Source organism: Sphaeramia orbicularis, chromosome 13, assembly GCF_902148855.1.
Source record: "Sphaeramia orbicularis chromosome 13, fSphaOr1.1, whole genome shotgun sequence".
NCBI lineage: Eukaryota > Metazoa > Chordata > Actinopteri > Kurtiformes > Apogonidae > Sphaeramia > Sphaeramia orbicularis.
In genome coordinates this window covers 14,024,671-14,050,049 of record NC_043969.1, presented here as the reverse complement: position 1 = coordinate 14,050,049, position 25,379 = coordinate 14,024,671, and the positions used below count along the sequence as shown (strand labels likewise).

The following is a 25,379-nucleotide window of genomic DNA, read 5'->3' as shown; positions in this document are numbered from 1 at the left end:
TAAAACACATTTTTATATTATTTTTGTATTATTTTTATATAAAAATCCGCATGGAACACGATAAACAGGACATGAAAATTACCTGCTACTATTTTTTCAAATATCTCTTTATTCTCTCACAGGTACATTTTTGGAATCAAACTAATTATGCAAGGTAGTGTTTCCCAAAAATGGCCGCTGTTGCAAAATCACTTGCAATTTACAGGGTGGGGAAGCAAAATTTACAATATTTTGAGGCAGGGATTGAAAGACAGTGTATGACCAATTAGTTTATTGAAAGTCATGAGAATTCATTTGCCACAAGAAAACTGACATAATAGAAAATGTTTTTATTCTATGTGTCCTCCTTCTTTCTCAATAACTGCCTTCACACGCTTCCTGAAACTTGCACAAGTGTTCCTCAAATATTTGGGTGACAACTTCTCCCATTCTTCTTTAATAGTATCTTCCAGACTTTCTGGTAATAGTTTTGCTCATAGTCATTCTCTTCTTTCCATTATAAACAGTCTTTATGGACACTCCAACTATTTTTGAAATCTCCTTTGGTGTGACGAGTGCATTCAGCAAATCACACACTCTTTGACGTTTGCTTTCCTGATTACTCATATGGGCAAAAGTTTCTGAAAAGGTATGGATAATAGTGTTAGGTATGATTATGACATCAATATATGTTTGGTTTCAAAACAATTGACGTAGTGCCTGCTGAGAAAAAACAACTAAATGTTCATTGTAAATTTTGCTTCCCCACCGTGTATATGTGTTTAAATGGGCAGGTTCCGTATGCAACACAAGTGGACACGATGGGTTATATACAAAACCTTGAATGAGACTGAGATTCATGAAAAACCTGCATATCTGGATTAGAAAAACCACTAGGATCATCAAATTTAACACAGTGCCTTTATTTATAGTGCTATATAAGACCATTTCAAGCCATGTTTTCCAGATCAAATGCACTGATACCTAGGTAGCTTTTCCTGTCCCAATTTTGGTCCTATTTTTGTCCCCAATATTTTATTAAAAATCATTAATTTTGGGATGGCTCAGAGTAAGACTATCATTTTTTGGCTTTTATCTGAGGTCATCATTAGGTTCATCCTGGGGGGAAAATGTGTCTAAATTTCTCTTATTATTGGGTCTAAAAAAGCTGGCAAAGTGCCAGGTACCAAAATGAACCCAGTTTCACAGAAGCACCCAGACGTAAACATTTTCATCATGTAATTGCACTTTCTTCAAAGTTATTATTTTACTGGTTTGGCCCAGCTGGATCATATTGGGCTGAATGTAGTTCCTGAACTAAAACACCCCTTATGATCTACATAATTTTCTATACATATATTGACTCTGCTGTGTTGGATTCAGGACGTGACTGTATAATATTGATCTCAATGTATTTGCACAGATGCATGCTTTGTCCCTGATGTGCGAGAATCACAGTGTTCACCTCTGCTCTGAAGGGTTCACATTGACTGAGTATTGTATTTGTTTGTGTCTATGCATCCTTGCACAAATGCCTGACTAAGACCTCTATGAGATCGAAACACTGGAAACTATTGATACAGTGACAGTGCGTGGAGTCCGATTCCTATCCGTAGAAGTTTCTTTGGTTGTGTTTACCCCACACCGTGTTTGTTTAGGTATAACTGCAGCGATTTGTGTCCTCGCCGTAGTGATTATTTCATTGGTCAAAGGTACACAAAGACATTGATTGGATCAGTAAACAGCGACTGTCCACAAGCTGCTGAGCTGCGTTCAAACTGAGACCAATCAATGTTTATAATTTAACTTGTCCGATAATGAACACCAGATTGAAAAAGAGATCTGCGACTTCATCTTCATGATGTCACTTTTTATCAAGTGTGGGAGAACGATGAGACTGACGACTGAAAATGACACGCAGGCCAAAAGCCAGTGAGAAGAAGCCACTGCAGATGATTGGACAGGCCAGTGATGGAGCGACTACACCACCTCAGCTCATTTTTATTTCTGTACGTGATCTCATGCTTTTTTTTTTTTTTTTTTTTTTAGTTTCTAGGAGACACTGCAGGATTTTTTTTCTCCATTTTTGTTCTTTGCTGTGATAAAATAGTGAAGTAAACATTATGTGTCATGAGTCATCAAACCAGAGATGTGTGACAGACTGCAGAGGCTGAAGGACTGTTTAACTCTCCACCAGGTTTGTAGAAATATACCCCTGTACGAGTTTAATCTTCCACCATCTCTTATCTGCCTTTGGTCTCAGGATACTGGTGGTCAGCTGTCATGGACGGCTGATCTTACTCTGTGTGCGTCTACCCTACGTCCATCAGTTTGTCAGCTATGGCACTTGGCTTCACTGTATGCATGGGCTGCCTGTCTGTTTTCCTGTCTATCTGCGTCAGTCTGTGAGCGCTGGCGTCACCTCTGGGTCTTGGTGGTGAGTTGGCACGGGTGGCCGATGTCCCGCTGAGTCTGCGACGAGCCGGGGTTGAAGTACTCCTCGGCTGTCAGCGCTGCGGGGTTGGTCACCACGGGACAAGACATCTGGGTCACCAGAGCCTGCAGAAAGACAACCATCGGATGAATAAAACAATAAAAACAAAAAGTGCAAATAATTCATCCTAAACAATATGTCTTTTACTGTTCTGTATTTACTTATTTATTTATTTATTTTTATCAATTTTTTATTTATTTTCATTGTGCATCTCCAGAAGTACAATACAAAAAAAGAAGGAAATTCACATTTTATGATATAAGATTTTGTGACATACAAAGTATAAATCCCACCCCCCCAGAACCAATGGCGACCCCCATACCAACCCAACCTGGATCTCAAAATACGAAAACCACTAATAAAAACAAATCGGCTAAAATTTACTTAGGGGGTCAAATGAGTGGCCATTTTTGTCCAAAAAAAAAAAAAAAAAAAAGTTGTAAGAAATGCATAGAGCTGTGATGAAATAATGCTAATACATTTGTGCACAGACTACTGATATTATTTGACAGTGGAAGCTATATTTTCAGAAATATTGGATTTTGAATAGCACGTGTATGTGAAAACTTTTGCTGGTGGACGGACGTGACATGACCCATGATGCTCTGGTCAGTACCAGTACTTTATTAGTAATAAACTTATATACTTACTATTGCTAATTATCCTTTTATTTGTAAATGTTAGTGTTGTGGATCTAAAACAATAACAGCTGACACAAAAACACAAAATGTGTCAGTGGATGGATGTGACATGGTTGTTACGGGTCCCATCATACTGATGCTCGGCAGCCATGTCACCGTTTCCACAAATGATCCCAGTGCAAAAACTAGTTTCATAATTATTTATTGTATAGTTTATCATCATACTAAAGAGTAAATAACAATATAAATTAATATAAGAGGCAGAGCATTGGTACAATTCCACATACTTCTCTTAAGAAATTTCAGGTTATTCACATTTTTTTTTAAAAGGCTAGTCTGTAAATGTAAACATTTTTGTGTGATTTAACTTTTTTTTTACACAATAAAGAGAAAAATTGGTAGTTTTCATTACCATTTATAGGTTATTATGATAGTATTTTACTGGTCTGACCCGCTTGAGATTGAATCGACCTAAAATGATTCTAACATCCTTGACTGTTAATATCGTCAGTGTAATTTTTGCATTTCACAAATTCATCCCAGGGGCTGGACTGGACCCTTTAGCGGGCCGGATTTGGCCCCCGGGTCGCATGTTTGACACCTGTGCTCTATATTATAAAAATGTGTGCATCAGCCAAAGTCAATTGGCTTTTTGATCAATACTCCATACAGTAAAATTTCTGGCTTTGAAAACTCACTTTATGTGCTATTCTTTTTTTCCTGTGAAAAAAAAAGCATCTACTGGGATTTCAAGGCTTTCCTCTTACCTACTGACATTTTTAACAGCTCAGTAAAAGACAAAAGCGCTTTGTTCTCGGGCCAAAACAGGAGAGAATGACAACGCAGTTTTCTTCCTCTCTTTCACATCATTACGGTAGATGCTTCTGTTGGTTCCCTGTGCTAATTAATAAGCCGTTGCAGCTCACTTGTCAACTGTTAAGTATGATTTAAATTAATTTATCAAGTCAGGCCCCTCATTACTGGAGGAGGGAGAAGCTGTGGAGTACATCTGTCCGTCTGCACTTCCTTCAGGCTGTGGTTGATAAACCTCTGAAATGAAGGGTTCGCCCACCCTGTGTGAGCTTCGCAGCTGATATAAAATATCTGCAAAATGGCATCAAACTGAAAAATGCTCTTAGTGAGCAAACATTGGTGAAGATTTAGAGGATACGGAGGAACAGAGAGTTGGCATGTGAAAATTCACAGACCAGAAAAAAGACAGGAGAAAGAGAGAGAGGGAGGTATGAGTCACACTGTAGCTATGTTCTCTGGGAAGAGACAAATTAAAAAAACCATAATCAATATCTGAAAGCAAGTCAGAGCCTGTGACTGATTGTTTTACTCTGGGACCGTGCAAGCAGCCAGAATACACACTCTGACTGTCATCAGCCCCTCGATAGGGGAAGGACGGCAATGCTGGAAATATTAAAGTCGATCATTAATTCAAGAGGACATGTTTATCAAAGCTCTGATTGTGATTACGGCTACCATCCAAAAATACCTGTCGGGTTGATTCATTATGCCAGCCGGTTTGCATACTAGTTTGTGCTTTTCGGGGGAGCTTCTTATGGTTTGAAATGACAGATGTAACATTTATTAAGTACTTCATTTAGAGTTTACTTTCCATTAATGAGAGAATGAATAACAACAACAAGAAAACAGATGAAAAGTAGTGGCTGCCGCTGCCTGTTGTGCATCTTTCAGAACCACAGAGGCGTGGGGTAGCGAGTACAAGCAGACACTTTATTTTAGTAAGACAAGAGGTACGCTTGTTGATTAGAATTGCATTCAATAAAATGTCTGTTTTACATTCAGGAATGAAAATGAAACCTTCAGTAAATTTGCCTGATGTTTTAAGCAGCCAAATGAAAACTACATTTTTACCCCCCTGAAGGGGAGGCAAGGGGTAATGTTTTTGCTTCAGTTTGTTTGTTTGTTAACACTCTAACAGCAAAACTATTGGTTGAATTCATACCAAATTGGGTTTATAGACTGCTAGTGACCCAGAATAGATCTGATTACATTTGGGAAAAATAGGTCAAAGTTCAAATTTTTTATGAATTAAAAAAAAAAAAATCCCATTTACCTATAATGGTTGAAATTTCAAATGCTGGTAGCAGCAAAACTATTGGATGAATTCTTACCAAATTGAGTTTATAGATTGCCAGTGATCAAGAATAGATGTGATTACATTTTGGGAAAAGTAGGTCAACGTTCAATTTTTTAATGTATTTTTAAAATCTTTTTTTTCTCCCATTTACTTATAATGGGTGAAATTTCAAATATCTATAAAAAACATCCATTTTGTTTCAATTTACTTCAAACTTGTCACATATACAGGGTGGGGAAGCAAAATTTACAGTATTTTGATTGAAAGGGATTGAAAGACAGTGTATGACCAATTAGTTTATTGAAAGTCATGAGAATTTATTTGCCACAAGAAAATTTACATATAGAAAATGTTTTTATTCTATGTGTCCTCCTTCTTTCTCAAGAACTGCCTTCACACACTTCCTGAAACTTGCGCAAGTGTTCCTCAAATATTCGGGTGACAACTTCTCCCATTCTTCTTTAATAGTATCTTCCAGACTTTCTGGTAATAGTTTTGCTCATAGTCATTCTCTTCTTTCCATTATAAACAGTCTTTATGGACACTCCAACTATTTTTGAAATCTCCTTTGGTGTGACGAGTGCATTCAGCAAATCACACACTCTTTGACGTTTGCTTTCCTGATTACTCATATGGGCAAAAGTTTCTGAAAAGGTATGGATAATAGTGTTAGGTATGATTATGACATCAATATATGTTTGGTTTCAAAACAATTGACGTAGTGCCTGCTGAGAAAAAACAACTAAATGTTCATTGTAAATTTTGCTTCCCCACCCTGTATAGAGGCTATTGATTTGCTGTCATCAGCACACGCATAGACATGATGACATTAGCTGGATCGATGCCAAAATAAGCTACAAGCTACGTGCGAGGTGCAGGGTTTGTTGTGCCTGGCACCACTTGTTTTTTTTGATGATTTTGAAATGAAATAAAATACAGTATTCTATTTTTAATCAGGGTTCCCACAGGTAACTACAAATTAAATTTAAAACTTTTTAAGACTACTTAGAACAGAATTTAATGCCCATTTCACAGTCTATTTCATGGCCATACTGACAAAAATCTGTGACTCCTACAATTTAAAATGTATTTATTTACTCCAACACCTTCATTCCCACCGTTCTGAGTGATTTCTCACCTGGGGCTGCAAAGTTATCAATAACTGGTTCCTAAGTTGAGTATAAATTTTCGGGTTGGAACAAGTGGAACTGAGTTGACTAAAGTTATTTCTTTCCCAGACATATTGAAACACAACACAGCGAACAAGTTTATGCAACAAAACTTAAGACCTACCATATAATTTAATACATTTTAAAGGATTTTTTTTAAGGTATTGAAAACAGATTTGTAAATTCAAGAATTTTAAGACTTTTTAAGACCCCATGGGAACTCTGTTAATTCCTCACATTTCCGTTTTTGAATACAAGCTCAAAAATTACAGATACATTAAAACCCTTGATTCAGCTGTAACTTATCATCATCATTCTTATTAGAAACAAGTATGAATGAATCATACATCAGTAACTTTATGGTCAGTATCTAACTATGAAGATGAAGAAAAATGCACTGTTGCCCACAAAGTTAGAATAAAATATTTTTACCTCTTCTCATGAAACAATTATGGCAATGTGATCTATTCTTGATAAAGTGTAACTGTAATCATTACCCCTGGTCAAAGGTGATTACTGATGTGTATAAATAGGAATAAAAACAAGAACATGTCTGAAAACATTATTATTCTATCTTTACGGGCAATAGTGTTGTATGTTAAGACAAAATAGTGACTCACAGTTTTAGTTTTTCAGGGGAGCTCATGTCTTATTAAGAGAAGCCAAGTTCTCTTTGGCTCCACTTAAGGTTCACACCTTGACGCCAGCAGCAAAATATAATCTTCACTCAAACCTTGTATCTCAGTCAGTGGTGTAGGAATAAATGTGTTACTCACTCCGTTGTTGGGCCCCATGTGCTGCTCTGCAATGCCAAGGAAGTTCTGCAGGGGAGTCCTTCCACCTGCACAGACACACAGCAGAGATGAAGTCCGACCCCAGAGCTGGGCTGAAGTCACACTGGTTAATGCACAGATGATGGGCTCGTTTATCTCTGCTGCAACATCATTTTCCATTTTCCAAGTTTGACTCAGAAACTCATTATGAATTGCATTGTGGGCTTTTGTGATGTGGTTTAATTACGTCGAAAGAAACGGAGCTGAAATGAACTGAAGTGAAATTAATTTTAAATGAATTATGATTTTAAGCAGCAGCTAAAACAAAACATCGGGATAGATTCTGATTTTACAGAATATGATACATTGCTATTACACAACCCATTCACATTTAACCCATAGAGACTCAAACATCAACCAAAATCATCTACTGATCTAAACTGTTTAATACCTGTTGATCCACTAATCCAGTGTTTTTCAACCTAGGGGTCGGGACCCCACATGGGGTCGCCTGGAATTCAAATGGGGTTGCCTGAAATTTCTAGTAATTGATAAAAATAAAAAATACTGACTAATTTAAAATATACGTTGAGTTGACAGAGACAATCCCAATCCATAAAAGACATGACAAACTGTGAAGCTGAAACTGAAGCACTGTGGTTCTGTTTATCGGTCAAATGTTGATTGTGGTCGGTTTCAGATGCTGCAGCTCTTTCATAATTCATAGTTTGAGTTATTGTTTGTTCAGTATTAATTGTCAGCCTTGTAAATCCAAGCTGGACTGACTGTACACATCCTGACCAAGGAAAATAAAATTCTCACTTTGTGCAGTAATCTACACCTGGCTTTTCTGCCTATGTCCATAATGATATACATTATATAGACTAAATGTCGTCTAAAATTAATATTTATTTGCAATCTAGTATAACAAACAATTACATGATCAAAAACAAATTAATTTTAGCAAAAAAATGTCTCTTTTAAATGTCTGAATGTTGCCAGAACTTTGTGATGTTAAAATGAGGTCACAAGCCAAAAAAGGTTGGGAACCACTGCACTAATCCTATCAACGCATGTAAATAACTGAGGTAAAATGCAGTTTCTCAGCTTTAAATCATAATCAGATATGACCCATTTGGATGTTCAGAGGCTCCATAGTGAATGTGGAAACATTGTCATCTTCTACAACATACATTCACCAGTAAAACTCATGGAGTTTGATAAATGACAGTGGATGAAGATGCTTGGTTTATGTAAATTTGCTGAAAAAGTCCCTTTTTCTTCAGTTTTCTCTCTTCTGATAAAATAACCTTTGAATTTACTGTGTTTTCATGAACATCATCAAATATGGTAAAACACATGATTTACACTGAAAAAATGCAAATTACAAAGGATAATATTCTAATAAATGGTGATAAATCACTTAAGAAAGGTTAAATTGTTATCAAGATAACAACAATGACTGACACCCTTCACTTAGAAAGGATTAGATACACACTTAATGACAAGGTGGGAGAATTTGAAAAAAATTTGGAAACCAGTGATGTCATATATGGAAAGGCCAAATAGTTAAGATCCACTATATAAGCAGTAGCCCACAGCGTAGCACTACACCAACCTATTTCTATTTTAATGGCTCTGGGGATGGGGGTTAGGGGGGGTGGATGATATATATATATATTTTTTGCCCTGTTGTTTTCTGTTTTGTTTTTTCCTTTTTTCTTCTTTTTTTTCTTCTTTTCTCACCCTATCAATGCCGTTTATTTTTTAATGTGTGTTTGTTGTGTTGATATTAAAAACAAAGCATGATGTGCCAACCAGGGGATTTCATATCTGTAACTGGGATGAAGCTTCGAAATAAAAATATTTGAAATAAAGAAAGGTTAAATTGAGAGAAAAATTCATTTGGGAACTGACACAAAAGTAGCACTGGGTCTTTATGGGTTAACCCAGCTGCAATAAGTCAGTATATTTTGATTATCATAGTTATTAGTTCAAGTTGCAATAGATTTTTAATGCTGAACTTTCACTGGTATTTTACTTTTGTATATGTAAGTATTTTCCCAGTGCGGTATCTGAATACTTCTTCCATCCCTCTAACCAAACTCAGTAAAGTGGATCTCAGAGGAACCCACCATGAAGTAACCATTTTTCTTTTAGAGTTCAGAGCAAAACCAACATCTGCTGCACATAAGAGAGACATGACCAGCTTGTTAAAGTGACTTTACTTTTCTGACAGAGCTAGTGCTGTGGTTGTCCTCACTGACCAGGAATGAATGACAAACTACAAGCAATGCAAAGACCCATCAATCAGCGTTAATGTCAGGAGTGTCACGGTGGGGTTTTTAAGACGACCGTCAACAGTTTGACCTTTCAACAGGTTCGTCCACCGCTGCTGTTGATGCAACATGTCTGTGTGTCCCTTAGGATATACTGTATATATATATATATAGAGCAACTTGTGTTAACAAAATGATGAAAGTAGCACAAGGAAAGGGCAAATGCAGTGAGTGACTCACTTAGGAGTCGGTGTAACGCTCCCAAAAACACTTCTCTCATACATATATTAGCAGGGGGCAGATGGGGACCGCAACCTAGGAGAGTGGAGCTCTCAGAGGAGTCGCTGATGGTTGATCCTTGCTGACAGCGACAGTCCGTGGAGGGAAGGTTGCTAATCCTGTTTGATTTATGATCTGAACCAGAAAACGAGACGGAGCTGCCGAGCAAACGTCACAGGCTGTTAGCCCGAGCCTCAGGGTGATCTCATCGAGCTCAGGTGAGTGGGATTACTCATCAGTGAGTCTTTTATCGGACATGTTGTAGCACTTGGATTGGGGGTTACAGAGGCACGGAGGTGATAATGGAAAAAATATTACTGCAGCTCTACGGTCAAACCGCACATGAAGCACATCCTGAGGGCTTGTCATGCCACTGTCGGGTACCTTTAGTTTTGTTCTTGTTCTGGTCTGACAGATGGTCTGTTCTGGTCCTGGTGATAAGCTCCACATTGGACGCTGCGTACACCTGAAAGAGGAGGAGATGTTTAGGTGAGTTAGGACACATTACCTTTTGTTGTCGTTGAGTCTTAAATTCAAACTTTTGCAAATCAAACCATGCATTTTTTTACATGAAGGTACATATATTCACCATTAACTAGTATAACATTAACATACAGGCTGGCATCACATTGGCTTTTTGGAGCTACAGGTGACCATATTTGGACAAAAAGGGGCAGAACTATGAGAGCCCAAGGGGTCAGAGGTCAGTTAATGCTAACTGCTAGTTTACTGACTCAGTAAGACACTAAGTCATTGTGTAACAAACAGGGATGCACCGATACCACTTTTTTCCAGACCAGGTACGAGTACTTACATTTGAGTACTTGCCGATACCGAGTACCGATACTAGTACTTAATAATCCCATTCCAGTTCTTAGTTCCTTTTGTAAATGTGCTTTATTGTCGTTGTCATTAGTCTGACTGGAACAAAGTGCTGCTACTGACATTTAATGTATTGGAATGAGCGTTTCTCAATTAATCCACCAGGGGGCGCCGCTCTGAATTAACCATACTGGACAAATACAATGAAGAAAAGTAAAGTTTTTTGAGAAGAAGAAGAAAGTCAGTAATAACAAACATGGAGACGACAGAGGCAACACTAATGTGATACTAATATTGCAGCGTTTTCGCCAGTAAGGTTTAAAAGCTTGGCTTCAGCAGGTAGAGAAAAGAGAAATGAGCGATAAGTTTTGTTTTCACTTCCGCTGGCGGGGGTCCGCACTGCTCTGTACTCCCGCTGGTATTCTCATTCTGGGTACTCATCCGCCAGCACTTGGGAAAAGGATGGAATGTACGCAGAGGACGGACAGAACACTGCATCTGTATCTGTCTGTGTCTTTAAGGTTACTTGCAGTCAGCGTTACTTTTATCACCGTCATTTATTTTGAAAAATCTCCACACTCTTCACACTCCCCACACATTATTCCACCACCGCGTACCTGCTGCACTGAACTGTGAATGTCACATGGCCGTAAGTGGTATCGGTGCATTTGTATCGGATATCTTTTACGAGTACGAGTACGAGTACACACACTGAGTATCGAAGCTGATGCCGATACTCGTATCGGTGCATCCCTAGTAACAAATCATTTTACAGTCTTGTTAGTGGAACAACTACAGTTTTATTTGACCTGAGATCTCATTGACAGAGGAAAAATGTCAAGGTAGACCACTGAATCTCTTATTAAAGGGTCCAAATTAAATGAATGAGACTGGAATCAGTCCTTGAAAAAAAAAAAAAAAAGAAATAGACTTGGTATATCTACAGAGGTGTATGTGGGAATAAATGTAAGTTTATGGGAGCCACCCAAGTGGCCGTCAGTGGTATTACAACTTTAAGATACCTCTGCATCTATATTATAAAAGCCAAATGGCCTCCGTGTGTGTGTGTGTGTGTGTGTGTGTCTGAGCTGACTGCTGCAGTTTAGCATACTTGTGTGTACTTAGCGCCATTAAAAATGCACAGGTCAGAATAATATGTATATTTGGAGATATATTACATGAATTGTTTTAGGGTAACCTTCATATTACAGAGGGAAGCACTGGTCATTACAGAATGAATTGTGGACAAATTGTGATCAACTTAGCACCTTTACTCAGTCACTGAATACAGATACGTAGAAATTGAAAGTGTCATCATTCAATATCGGATGTGTCCACCTCTGCCTTCCAAACAAGCAGAGCAGCGACGGCACATGGAACTGACAAGTATCATGATCCTGTCCTGAGGGATCTGATCCGATCTGGAACTCAGACAACTGACTGTACTGCGATGACAGCGCAGACGGCGAGTGACTTCACCACGGCTCAGACCTACTCGTAACATGCCAATGGAATGTTCTCTCTGTTGTATCATAAGTTGTGGCATTTTTATCTGGCAAAAACATTTTGCCATTTTCTTTGCTGCCTTTATATCGGCTATTGACCACACCTAAAAGTACCAGTCAAGCATGACTGTGTACAAGAGATTTGACTCAATGTCTGACATTATGGGATTAGTCCAAATGCCGACATCACGTGCGTCAAAAATGAAAAAAATACAGCTGTTAACTGTGTTATTTATCTCGTGAGCAACATATACAAAATAGACACCTGAGCAAATAATTTTCGGGAAATTACACCACAGTTTGGACTGTGCATTTTTAATGGCGTTAAATATATATTTGGTCAAGGAAGACAGTAGCGAAAACGACAAGCTGATGGGACCAATATTTTGGGAGATATTAGTAATTTTAGAATACAAAAGCTTTACAATCACGTTACTATGTACAGAATGCTTTGGCATTGACTGCTGGACAAACGCAGTACAGCATGTACGAATACACAACAGCATAAAAACTACCACATCTAGAACCTGTGGCTCCCCACGGGTCAACGCGCTAGTTGCCTTTATATTTGAGGTGATGTCATTGCCCTTTGGTACTTGTATATACTGTTGGTTTGGAAATGGAGTCAGCTAACAGCAACAAACAAGCCAGCATAACACAAACTTATTACTTCATCTTTAATAAAGATAAAAATCTACTGAATTAGTAGGTAACAAAACCTCAGTTTATAACACACTCTGAATTAGAAAGACTTCACTTAAGTTTCACACTTTTATTTGTAGTTTTTGTCATGTTATACTCAAATATTTAGCATAATCATTATTATTAAGATAGAATGACTTCATGGTCTTTCTTTGTAATTAATACCCTCACTATCAATAAGCAGTGTTAGGAGGTTATGGAGGGAATGCTTATTTAATGGCTTAGTTAATGTGAATATATTTGTGAATAAGGACTACACAATATCTTATAAAGAGCAAATATGCTACAAATGTGTGCTAATAAGCATATATATAATTATATAGGCAGGCTTTTATATAAAGAGGTGCCTTTATTTACCGTTGCACCCAGCAGGGAGCAACATCTTCAAGCTACAGTACAACAGAACACAGAGATTCCACAGCAATGGACATAAAAAAGCCAACACTGATTAAAAATTGAGCAGTTTGCTGTTCTGGAGACTACCATGGAAGCAGGACAAGTGAAAGGAAGAGCTACAGTAAAAAAAAAGCATCAACAAAAGCAGAAAAGCTCAACAGTCTGTTTATGTTTGTAACGCTAAATCAATGATGCAGAAAATGGATGCTTTTCAGGCAGCACTATTTTACAGTAAAGCCTGTCTGAAGCGCTTTTAAACCACCAGTGACAGATGGTCCTGGGTGTCTGACACTTGTCTCACATCGATCCCTCTAAGGGCTCCAGAAAACAAATGGGGTCAAGGTAATGACAAGCATTTCTGTGATGGATAGACCTCTTATTTTAACTTCACAAGAGGCATCTGGTGTTTAATGTACTGAGTGTCATCAGAGGGTAAAAAATGAGTTTTTAATTGCTGAAAGATCATACTTATATTACAGGTTTTATTAATTGCTGTGTCATAATTTTTTTCAAAAAAATGCACAAGGTTAAGTCCTCAGATGTCAAAAGCAAAGCTTAAAATAACGTAGAGCATGATTTATTGTGGAAAAACCTCTCTAGATGAAGAGGACATTAAGGAAATATCAGGCTGAGCTCTGTGACAGCAGCAGTTTCTCTGGACAGTGTGAGAGATCTGTAAGATGTCAGTGCAGTCTGTGCTTTTACCTTGGCTTCGTATCCATTCACCATCTCAGTCTTCTCGCTCCTCCAGCCCAGAATACCCGTCTTATTCCTGGAAAAGAGATTCGACAAACCACAGATCAGTTCTCTGTGGTCTCAGTAAGCAGGAGCTGTTCCAGGCAGTGGAAAAAAAAAAGAGCTCAGTCTGTTTATTTGGTTTGAATTAGCCATCCTGGGAAATCTGCATAAATACACTCCACTGCAGAATAAAATTAAACAACCTCCCCTTAGATTGCATATCTCTGGCCCTGATTTTACTTTAGGATGTGCAGCTTTGTAAACATTGCTGCCTTTGTCCTTGTTTGCTGTCAGAGGATCAGCAGTTTGGTTTGCAATTAGGACACCTGCCCAGAAGTTAGTGAGGCATGGCTCATCCTCATGATCTATTCACTTCACTCTGCTCTGTAAAGACCCCGACACAAACAAGCTAATCGCAGTTTGGAAATGGTACTATACGTAAAGATGGTTTTTGACATACTTGCACTTTACATATGCATATTTACACTTTATGCAATTTTACACTTTGTATTTAAATTCAGAGAAGCATATTGCATTTTTTTTTACACTGCTATTGTTTTCTTTTTTTTTTTTTTTTTTTTTTACTTCAGCACATTTATTTTGACACTGTTTAACTTAATACTTTTAATAAGGGCTGTCAAAATTAATGCGTTAATGCAAATTAATCCATCATCATGATTAATCTGATTAAAAATTTTAATGCAATTAACCCATCTGCAGCACAGAATAACTCTGAATGTCTCTGCCAACGCATTTGGGGCAATTTGTCCAAGTAGAGTTAGCGTCATCCACGAACAAATGGGTAGTTGATCTGGTAATGACAGGCAGTAGAACCAACCAATAAAGATGGAAGACACTAAACAGCACGTTGGCCCTCTGGATGGAAATATGAGGACAAAATAAACAAGACGGAACAATTGTTTCAAGTTGTTTTGCTGAAACTGTTGAAGGTGTTTAATAAACATGTTAAGTTCATATATATTCCCTTCTTTCTTGAGTCTGTTTGCTCATGCAAAATGAAACGCGATTATTATAGTAAGTATATATAGTATAGTAGTAATATATAGTAATATTTAATCATGATTAATCAAAATTAATCCACAGCAACCCGGTAATTAATCAGATTAAAAATTTTAATTGTTTGACAGCACTAGTTTTAAGATAAAAACACACATATTTATAGGCATAGATGTATATTTTCAATTTCTTTTGTAAATCTGTATATTCAAAACTGATGTTTAAGTACTTATTGTTACATTTCTCAGTATTCTTTTATGACCAATTGTTTCCGTTTTCATTCACTCATTCATTCGTTATCAGTTCACTTTAGGGATAAAATATAGAGATAAACACAGAAAAAGACAAACAGACCTCCAATTCTCACATTCACACAAAACTTAGAGAGAATATGCAAGCTTCACAGGAGGATCTACTAATTCCCATCAGAATTCTGACGATATGTTACTGTACTACGCTAGCACGAAAAATGTCAAAATTTTGCTCCTCATTTCAAACTAACACAGTACGTAATTGACAAGAACAGAAGGGTATATTAGTCTATAGTAACACAATAACACTTTGAAAGAAGCCATGTCTGAGTACATTTGTTTGTTTGTAACTAGGGCTGTCGTGACAATGACATTTACTTGCTGAATAATTGTTGAAGACATAATTATGAATACTGATTTAATTGTCCTTTTCTGATAATTTTATGACAGCATAAGCCTAACCATTGTTTATTTATACACATAGAGTCCACCTGATGAAGAAGAGCTATTTGCGCCACTGAACACTGGAACAAAGATTAATAATTGCCTTTCCTTTTGCCCTTAGGTTTTGTAAACAAACTTTACAAAGGGCAGATGTGACATAAATAATTTAATTACACAGGCCTATTACTGAAATATACAAAGCCATTACTGCTAATGATAAAAAATACATGTTTAATGTCCTGGGATGAAGGAGGCTCAACCAAAGCTCCAGTCAAATCTCAAACAGTGGAAAATGATGCGGAAACAGTAATAAAAACATGGGATCTGTGTTTGTTAAATCCAGCTGTTTACTGCAGCTGAGACGTCATAGCTCAAATAATAGGCGATTATGTTATCATCAGTGTTTATTACCATCTGTAATGTTCTGAATACACTTGTAATGGATTTTTCCTACATGGTTGTATTTCTGCTGCTGCTTGAGAAAACATTCTGTTTTTTTTCTGTTGAATGTCAGTAATGTAAACACAATTCATATCCTGTACGTCACAAATACACTGCAATGGTTCCCAAGCACTTTTAGCTCAAGACCCAAAAAGTCAATTCTCTGTCTATTCCAGAACTGAATTTACAGACATACATTGTGATCTATACTATTAAATTATGAAATATTAAATTTTTATTTTCTATGATTTTTGTCTTGTGATGTCTTTTACATATTTCTCTTTATGTGTTTGCATGATTTTCCATGTTACTTTATGTTTTTTTCTTACATTATTTTATATAGTTTTTATCCTATTGCATCTTTTTGCCATTTGTCTTTTAGTTTGTCATCATTTTTGTCTTGCTGAATCTTGCTAAATCTTTCAAGTTTGTTAAGATGTTTCCCTCATGTTTTGTCCTTTACATATTGTTGTATTTAACGTCATTTTCATTTTGCTTGTGTTGTATTTATCTTGTTATATGTCCAACCTCTACCCTACATTTACACACTTACATACTATTCCAGACAACAGTCATGTTTCACCTACTTTTAATACAGAAACTGAATTTGCGTGTCATATTATTGTAAAGTATTTTTTCTTTCTGACAGTTGGTGACCCAATAAAGTCAGCTCTGTGATCCAGTTTTTGTCCTGGCTAACTTTGGGAAAGACATTTCTAACGGAATAATTTTTCTCCCTCGCTGGGAAACATTTGTCTCTGAGTAGATTTCAAAGCTGCCGTGTATCATATCTCACTGACTGAGTCTTCTGCAAACTTTAACTCATACAGACCCAGTGTCACTTTAGTGGCAGTTCCCAAAGTAATATTTCTCTTTATTTACCTTTTCTTAAGTGATTTATCACCATTTATTATATATTATCCTCTGAATTGTTGCTTTTTTTTCCAGTGAAAATCAGGTATTTTTTCATATTTAATTCACTGATCATGTAGATGTTCATAAAAAGCTCAGATTAACCCATAAAGACCCAAACATCCATCAACGACCAAAAGCATCTACTGATCTCAAAAGGCCAATACGTGTTGATCCACTAATCCTATCAATACATGTAAATAACTGATGTAAAATGCAGGTTGTCATCTTTTCATGGTCATCAGATATGGTCCATTTGGACATTCAGAGGCTCCGTAGTGAACGTGGAAACCTCGTCATCTTCTACAACATTGATTCACCAGTAAAACCCATGGAGTTGGATCAATGACAGTGGATGGACACACTTGGTTTATGTTCAGTTAATGATATATTTTACTTTTTCTTCAGTTTTCTCTGTTTCTGATGTAATAACCCTCAACTTTAATCTAAGCTTTTATGAACATCTACATGATCATTGAATTAAATATAGAAAAATACCTGATTTATACTGATAAAATACAAAATAGAGAGGATAATATTATAAATAAATAGCGATAAATCACTTCAGATAGGTTAGATATAGAGAAAATGTCATTTGGGAACTGACATAAAAGTAGCACTGGGTCTTTATGGGTTAAAGTTAAGGGATATTATAAAAATAAAGTATAAAAAAAACAGTTTCCCTCTGAAGATGCATTAATGGTATTTTTCAATATTATTATTTTTATTCTAAAATACCTCAGATTCACTTGTACTTGTGTTTTTGGTAGAAACTGTGCTTGAATCTGTGTTGTATTTATGAAATCAGTGTTACTGTGCATGTATATGTCACTGATGGATCTTATTTTTAAGGTGCATTATGATCAGGGGTGTCAAACTCATCTTAGTTCAGGGGCCACATTCAGCCCGATATGATCTCAAGTGGACCAGACCGGTAAAATAATAACAGTGAAAAAAGTCAAATTAGATTCTGATAATGTTAACATCTACAAAAATCTGAATATTGTGAACAACTGGAAACATCTAAAGAAAAACAAGTGCAATTTTAACAATATTATGCTTCAGATTATCAGTTTATCATTTACACATCTACATTACAACTTACATTACAATTACAAATGCACGAAACATTTAATAGCAGGCAGAATATTGGTAAAATTGCATTTACTTATCTTAAGACATTTCAGGTTATTCACATTTTTTGTAAAATAACAGTTTTTTAATATAAACATTTTCATGGAATTTAACTTTTTTTTTTTACACTAAAACAAAGATAAAATTGGCTGTTTTCATTATTAATAGGTTTAATATGATAATATTTTACTGGTTCTGACCCACTTGAGATCTAATTGATCTGTATGTGGAACCTGAATTAAAATGATTTTGATATCCTTGATTGTTAATATCTTCAGTGCAATTTTTGTATTTCAAAAATCCATCCCAGATTGGATCCTGTGGCAGGCCGGATTTGGCCCCCGGACTGCATGTTTGACACCTGTGCCTTAACTCATATAAAAAAAGTCGAATAAAAAAATATATATTGCTAATGTACATGTAAATTCAATGATTTGCACACTGTTTCCCGTAAAGGCAGAATAAAATATTTTTACCTATTCTCTTGCAAAAAAAAAAAAAAGTTGAAGGATATTACATCGGAGGAAACTGACATAAGTGACTTTTCCAGTAAAATATATCATTAAATCAACATAAACCAAGTGTGTCCATCCACTGCCATTGATCCAACTATGAGTGTTACTGGTGAATCAATGTTGTAGAAGATGTTCCACGTTCAGTACGGAGCCTCTAAACCAGGGGTGTCAAACTCATTTTAGTTCAGGGGCCATATTCAGCTAAATTTGATCTGAAGTGGGCCGGACCAGAAAAATAATAACATAATAACCTATAAATAATGACAACTCCAAATTTTTGTCTTTGTTTTAGTGTAAAAAAACACACCCATTAAATTATGAAAATACTTACTTTAATAAACTATCAAAAAAAAAAAAAAAAAAACCCTGAAAAAACAAATTTAAATCAAAAAGCATAAGAAAATTTAGTGCAATTTTAACAATATTATTCCTCAACTTATCATTTCTACATGTGCATTATGGATCAGATCTACAAAGACACTAAACACTGAGGAACAGGCAGAAAATAGTTCAAACTGTGCTTAATTTCTTTAGACATTTCAGGTTCTTCAAATTTGTTCAGGTTATTTACATTTTAGTGTTACAGGATAGTTTGTAAATGTAAATATTTTCATAATTTAATGTTATTTTTTGCACTAAAACAAAGGAAAAAAAATAAGTTGTTAATTCTAGATTTTTTTTGGCTTAATTTCAAGTTTTTTTTTACTTAATTGAAGATTTTTTTTTTTTTGCTTAATTCAAGATTTTTTTTACTTAAGTGAAGATTTTTTTTTTGCTTAATTCAAATTTTTTTTTTACTTAATTGAAGATTTTTTTTGGCTTAACTGAAGATTTTTTTTGCTAAATTTGAGATTTTTTTTGGCTTAATTGAATATTTTTTTACTTAATTGAAGATTTTTTTTAGTAATTGAAGATTTATTTTTTTGTCTTAGTTCAAGATTTTTTCCTTAATTCAAGCTATTTTTTTTTTTTTTTGCTTAACTCAATTCAAGATTGACAAAAAGAAAAAAAATAATAAGTTGTTAATTCAAGATTTTTTTTTACTTAAGTGAAATTTTTTTTTTTTTTTGGCTTAATTGAAGATTTTTTTGCTAAATTTGAGATTTCTTTTGGCTTAATTGAAGATTTTTTTTTACTTAATTGAAGATTTTTTTTTAGTTAACTGAAGATTTTTTTTTTTTTTTTTTAATCTTAATTCAAGATTTTTTCCTTAATTCAAGCTATTTATTTATTTTTTTGCTTAATTCATTTTGAGACTGTGGAATTTTTGCACTTGGCAAAAACATCCCAGGGGCCGAACTGGACCCTTTGGCCCTTTGGGCCCTGGGCCGCATGTTTGACTTTGACACCCCTGCTCTAAACGTCCAAATGGGTCATATCTGATGACCATGAAAAGATGACAAACTATTTTTACTTACACCAATTATTTACATGTATTGATAGGAGTAGAGGATCAACAGGTATTAAACAGTTTAGATCAGTAGTTGGTTTTGGTCACCTGTGGTTTTTTGGATCTTTATGGGTTAAACATTACAACAGCCAAAAGTGCAGTTGTGTAGTTTTCATGCATGGCTGCCTGAGACGTATGAACTCCAGAGGTAGATGTCCTGTCTGCCGTGCTTGACAAAGTGGTACACTGTAAAGCATCATAAATAGATTATTGGCATGTAGACAGGAGTGCTGACCAAGTAAAAAGTGCAGAGGTGACGGTGAAGTACAAGTCTGACAGGATGATGATTACACACCTCCTTCTCCTGCTCTGCTCACGTCTCGGTGCTGCTTTTCTCTCCTTGCTCTATAGACTCCCTTTTTTTATATGTTAACTTCCACTTCCTGTCTCTGCATTTCTTTCCACCTATCTATCACTGTGTGTCTCTGTGGTCTATTTTTCTGCCTTTTGTCTTCCTGCCAGTGACTCCCCTATTCTGCCTTCCATATTGCACTTTTTTTTTACTCGTGTGTCCCATTCATCATTTTCACCTTGCTCCTCACTATATTCCTTCGATTTCCTCTTATCTCTCTCTGTCGTTTGTTTGTTCTCCTCTCTTTCCTTTACGCTCCTTTCATCCTTTCTTTTTTATCAACCATTTATCTGTCCAAAACTTTCCCTCTAGTCCATTCTCCTCCTTGTTCAGTTAGTCATTCTTATCTCACTATGTGACTAGAATGAGAAGAGTTTATTCATGTCTGACTCAAAGGCTTTATCCTCCTTTCTCTTGGTCATTTCATACCCGTTCGTGTCGTTTGATGAGATACTGAACCGTACAACTGTACACTTAGCTCGATAAAAGGCTCCTAAACTGACTGCACACAAGCCACCCTCCCCCTTTCCATTGGTCATAATCTTCTAGTCTCCTTCCAGCTTTCAACTCACCCAGATATCTATCTCCACGTACATAAATTTTACCTGCATCTAAGTCAAGCGCTTCACTTTCACAAAAGGGCGTATATCTGATTCACATAACCTGAAGCAGTTTTTTTCCTCAATGGCTAGACATTTTTATGTACTGCAACTTATTCCTGCCACATTTTTGTGAGAATTGAAGACAGACAGCTGTATTTTTTGGTTTCCTCAGTGTATTACATTTAAAAACTAGAAGCACTCGGAGAGCGCAGACCTCCGCCAAGGCAGATCAGTGACCCCCCCCACCCCCGATTACCACCAAAATTTAATCATTTGTTCCTTGTGCCAGTATCAACATTTGCTGAAATTTTCATCCAAATCCGTCCATATCTTTTTGAGTTATCTTGCACATGGACAGACAGACAGACAAACCAACGCCGACAAAAACATTAGGTAACCAGGGGTGCCGCCAGGGATTTGAGACCATGTGAAAACTAGAAGCACTCGGAGAGCGCAGACCTCCACCAAGGCAGATCAGTGCCCCCCCCCCCCCCCCCCCCCCCCCCCATTGTTTGTCTGTCTGTTTGTCTGTCCGTGTGCAAGATAACTCAAAAAGTTATGGACTGATTTGGATGAAAATTTCAGCAAACGTTGATACTGGCACAAGGAAGAAATGATTAAATTTTGGTGGTGATCGGGGTTGGGGGGGCCACGGGGGCCCACTGATCTGCCTTGGCGGAGGTCTGCGCTCTCTTTTCTAGAAAAGCACTCAGAGAACAAAGACCTCCACCAAGGCAGATCAGTGGGCCCCCGTGGCCCCCCCAACCCCCTCACCCCTGATCACCACCAAAATTTAATCATTTGTTCCTTGTGCCAGTATCAACATTTGCTGAAATTTTTATCCAAATCCATCCATAACTTTTTGAGTTATCTTGCACATGGACAGACAGACAAACAGACAGACAGACAAACCAATGCCAGCAAAACCATAACCTCCTTGGTGGAGGTAAAAACGTCACTTTGAGCCCCAACACTTCAGTGCCACAAACCCTAAAAATATAACACTGTACAGGCATGTATCAATATTCTGCTTACAATAGATTTTATGATTTCATGCAAGAGTGATATGAAAAGTGCAAGCCCCATCTTTTAAATTTAAAAACCATTTTTTAATGTTAACAGGATTAGATCTTTTTCCATTGAAAACCTCCTGGCCCAGTATGAACCTACCAGACCCCTCAAGTCATCTGGATCCAGTCTTTTGTCAGTTCCCAGAGTCAGAACCAGACACAGAGCCTCTATGCTCCACATGTCTGGAACAAACTCCCAGAAAGCCTCAGATCAGCTGAAACACTCAGTTTATTTAAATCCAGGTTAAAGACCCACCTGTTCTCAGCTGCATTTGAAGAGTTTTTATTCAGAAGTTCAGATCTGCACTGTTTCTTTTAAGCTTAAAGATTTTATCTGTTTCATCGGTTTTATCCATTTATCTGTTGTTGTTTTTTTCTTCTTTTCTTTTCTTTTCTTTTCTCATGCCTATACTTTTTATTGCTTCCCTGCTGTAATGCTTTTAATGTTTTATGTAAAGCACTTTGAATTGTCTTGTACATGAAATGTGCTATATAAATAAACCTGCCTTGCCTTGCCTTGATATACAAGTAAAATAGAGTTTTTGGAATTCTTTTTTTTTTTTGACCAAAAACCAAACAAAACTAATGCAAAGAATAAATATGATTATTATGATTATCAGTTTACTTGAGGGTCACACTCAACTGGTCGCTGACATTCAAAAAGCATATAAAGAAATTAAAGCAAAAGGTCTCGACTAGGGATGTAACGATTACCGGTATAACGATTAACCGCAGTAAAATTGCCAACGGTTAGTATTACCTTTTAAATTCTAATTTTCATGATAACCGTGCTTGATTACTGCACTTTTCTGGAGAAAACGCCAAAAGATCTGCTTTTATGTCAACTATTTGAGTATAATTTTAATTTATTACAATTTTGATTTGATATACCTAATATTTGGAACCAATATTCACTTTTAAAGTCTTTGAAAAAGTTCGTAAAGCATCTTTGTGTTATTTATGCAATAAATTATATACATTTTTCAAATCGGATTTTATATATTTTTTGTGTGTTTTTTGTCCTTTTATGTTTTTATAGTAGGTTACAGTGAAAAATAATAGATGATATAAATGAAGTTGTGCTGAAAAAAAAAAAAAAAAGATACCAAACATGGGTATAGTAAACATTTGTTTATATAGTATAAAAAGGCAAAATCAAAAGTACACAAAAATGGCCAAAATAGGCTCAGACCCCTAAGGGTTAATACTTGAATGTTTCTCCCAACAGAAAGTACATTGTACCAATTACTTTATTTATTTATTTATTTTTTCAAAATACAACTTGGTTAAATTCTTTCAGTGTGTGTATGAGTACTTTTTGAACATTTTGAGCACAATTTCAACAATACTGTGATAATAATGATAACCATGATAATTTTGGTCACAATAATCATGATAGAAAATTTTCATACCGTTGCATCCCTAGTCTCAACAACAAACAACCTCCTCAGCAAGCTTGCAAAGTGCAGTTGGGGAACAGACCCAGGGACTCTAAGGCAGACCACTATAGCCCTCTGTTATTCCACTACAGAATACTGTGCACCAGTATGGTCAACACTGTGCCATGCTCATAAAATAGACCCAGAGCTAAACAGGTCATGTTGGATTATTACTGTCACCCTAAAACCAACCCTGTTACCATCCTTATATAGAGTTGTCGGTATAGCACCACCTCATATGTGACGGGAGGCCATAGAAAAAACTGAAAAGTTCAAACAAACTAATGACCCGAGACTAGGGATGGGAATCGAGAACTGGTTCTTTTTGAGAACCAGTTCCCAGTAGCTCGATTCCTTGGAATCATTTGCCTGCCTGCTTAACGATTCTGCTTATCGATTCCGCCTTCGTTGTGCATGCGCGATGACGTCACACGTACGCTGCATTGTTTTGCTCAGAACGTGGCCAACATGGCGTTGAGGCAGAAACAGTCTAAAAAGACGACACCAGGTCCACTTACTTGGAACACTTGCAAAGCTTCCATGTCTTCAAAAGGGTGGAATCCCTCCAATATCCTCAAACATTTGTCCACAGCATGTGATTCATTTACAGGAATGTCATGTATTTGATACTCTACTTAGCGGCGTTTGTGAATGTAGCGGCAGAGTGAACGCCAGACCGGTTCCGGTGTGGGCAACAAACGTTGTAACTCCTCAAATACAAGTTTCCGAAGGTAAGAAGGGAAAGGAAATGAGGTGCACAACAATGGGAGACAAGCCGAGCTGAGTCGAACTGGTTCCGCGTAGTAAAAATGCGGCAATAGAGGAATTAGTGAAGAATCTTTAGTTTCACTGTCACTGTACGCCCGGCCCAGCGTCATCTGTTCTTATTATTTGTACATACTGTACAGGGTGACCCAAAAAAATGGGAATTTTTGAAGTGCGTATTGGCAGACATGAGCAAGTGGTAGCACTGCGAGACAGTGACCTTGAGCAAGTAAACACACCCCCATTTTAGTAACCATGGATCAGTGGAACAGTATCCCAGCTGAGATGTTGCAGCGGTCAATGAGGAATCTCAACAGCAGATTTCAAGAATGCATTCATACAGGAGGACGCCATCTACAGGAAGTAATTTTTTAAAAATGAAAATTCCATCATTGTTTCTTAAATGGCATGTTTTAAGGTTTCAGTTACTATGAATAAAATATTTTTCTTCCATCGCTCTTGGTTTTATTGGATTGTTAAAAAGTTCCCGTTTTTTTGTGTCACCCTGTATATGTTATATTTTCTGTGCAGAGATGGAAATATAAAAGACAGTTAATGCAAACACACCCGTTTGTACTCTTTTATTCCCTCACCCAATGAGAATCGATAAAAGAATCAATAAGGAATCGGATCGATAAGCAAAATCGATAATAGAATCGGAATCGTTAAATTCTTAACGATTCCCATCCCTACCCGAGACACTCTCTCCATGACCATCAGGAAGTAAGACGACGACTCAAGTCCCGGAAAAGTTTTTCAACAGTGGGTGGGCTACAACTATCACAAGCAGCACCGTACAGGCTTGAGAAGTGGCAGGAAAATGATCAGCAGCTACAAAATGAGGTGGTACCAAGTATCCAAGAAAGCTTGCCCAGTGGAACATCCATCTCCAGGAGGGATTGGGTTGCACTGAGTAGGGCAAGATAAAGGTTGGCCAAACTAATAACAACTGCCACAAGTGGGAATTCACCAGCAGCCTTGAATATCCCTGTGGTCCAGTGAATAGAACACACCTTGTATTGATGCCCGTTGGGCCCTCATTGCTCCGACCAAGACCTTCGGGAGGCAAATAGCACTGCCCAGGAATGGATTCAGCATTG

At 36.8% G+C, this 25,379-nt stretch overlaps 1 protein-coding gene across 1 annotated transcript in view; it reads right to left on the bottom strand.

The window, feature by feature from the left end:
* The window catches only part of ankrd13b (ankyrin repeat domain 13B), a 94,611-nt gene that overhangs the window by 23,860 nt on the left and 45,372 nt on the right, over window positions 1–25,379 (bottom strand). The window contains exons 7-10 of the mRNA XM_030153138.1: window positions 13,855–13,921; window positions 10,109–10,190; window positions 7,170–7,234; window positions 2,402–2,538 (exon numbers count right to left, since the gene is read on the bottom strand). Coding sequence (XP_030008998.1) covers window positions 2,402–2,538; window positions 7,170–7,234; window positions 10,109–10,190; window positions 13,855–13,921 — 351 coding nt within the window. The remainder of the gene's footprint in view (window positions 1–2,401; window positions 2,539–7,169; window positions 7,235–10,108; window positions 10,191–13,854; window positions 13,922–25,379) is intronic.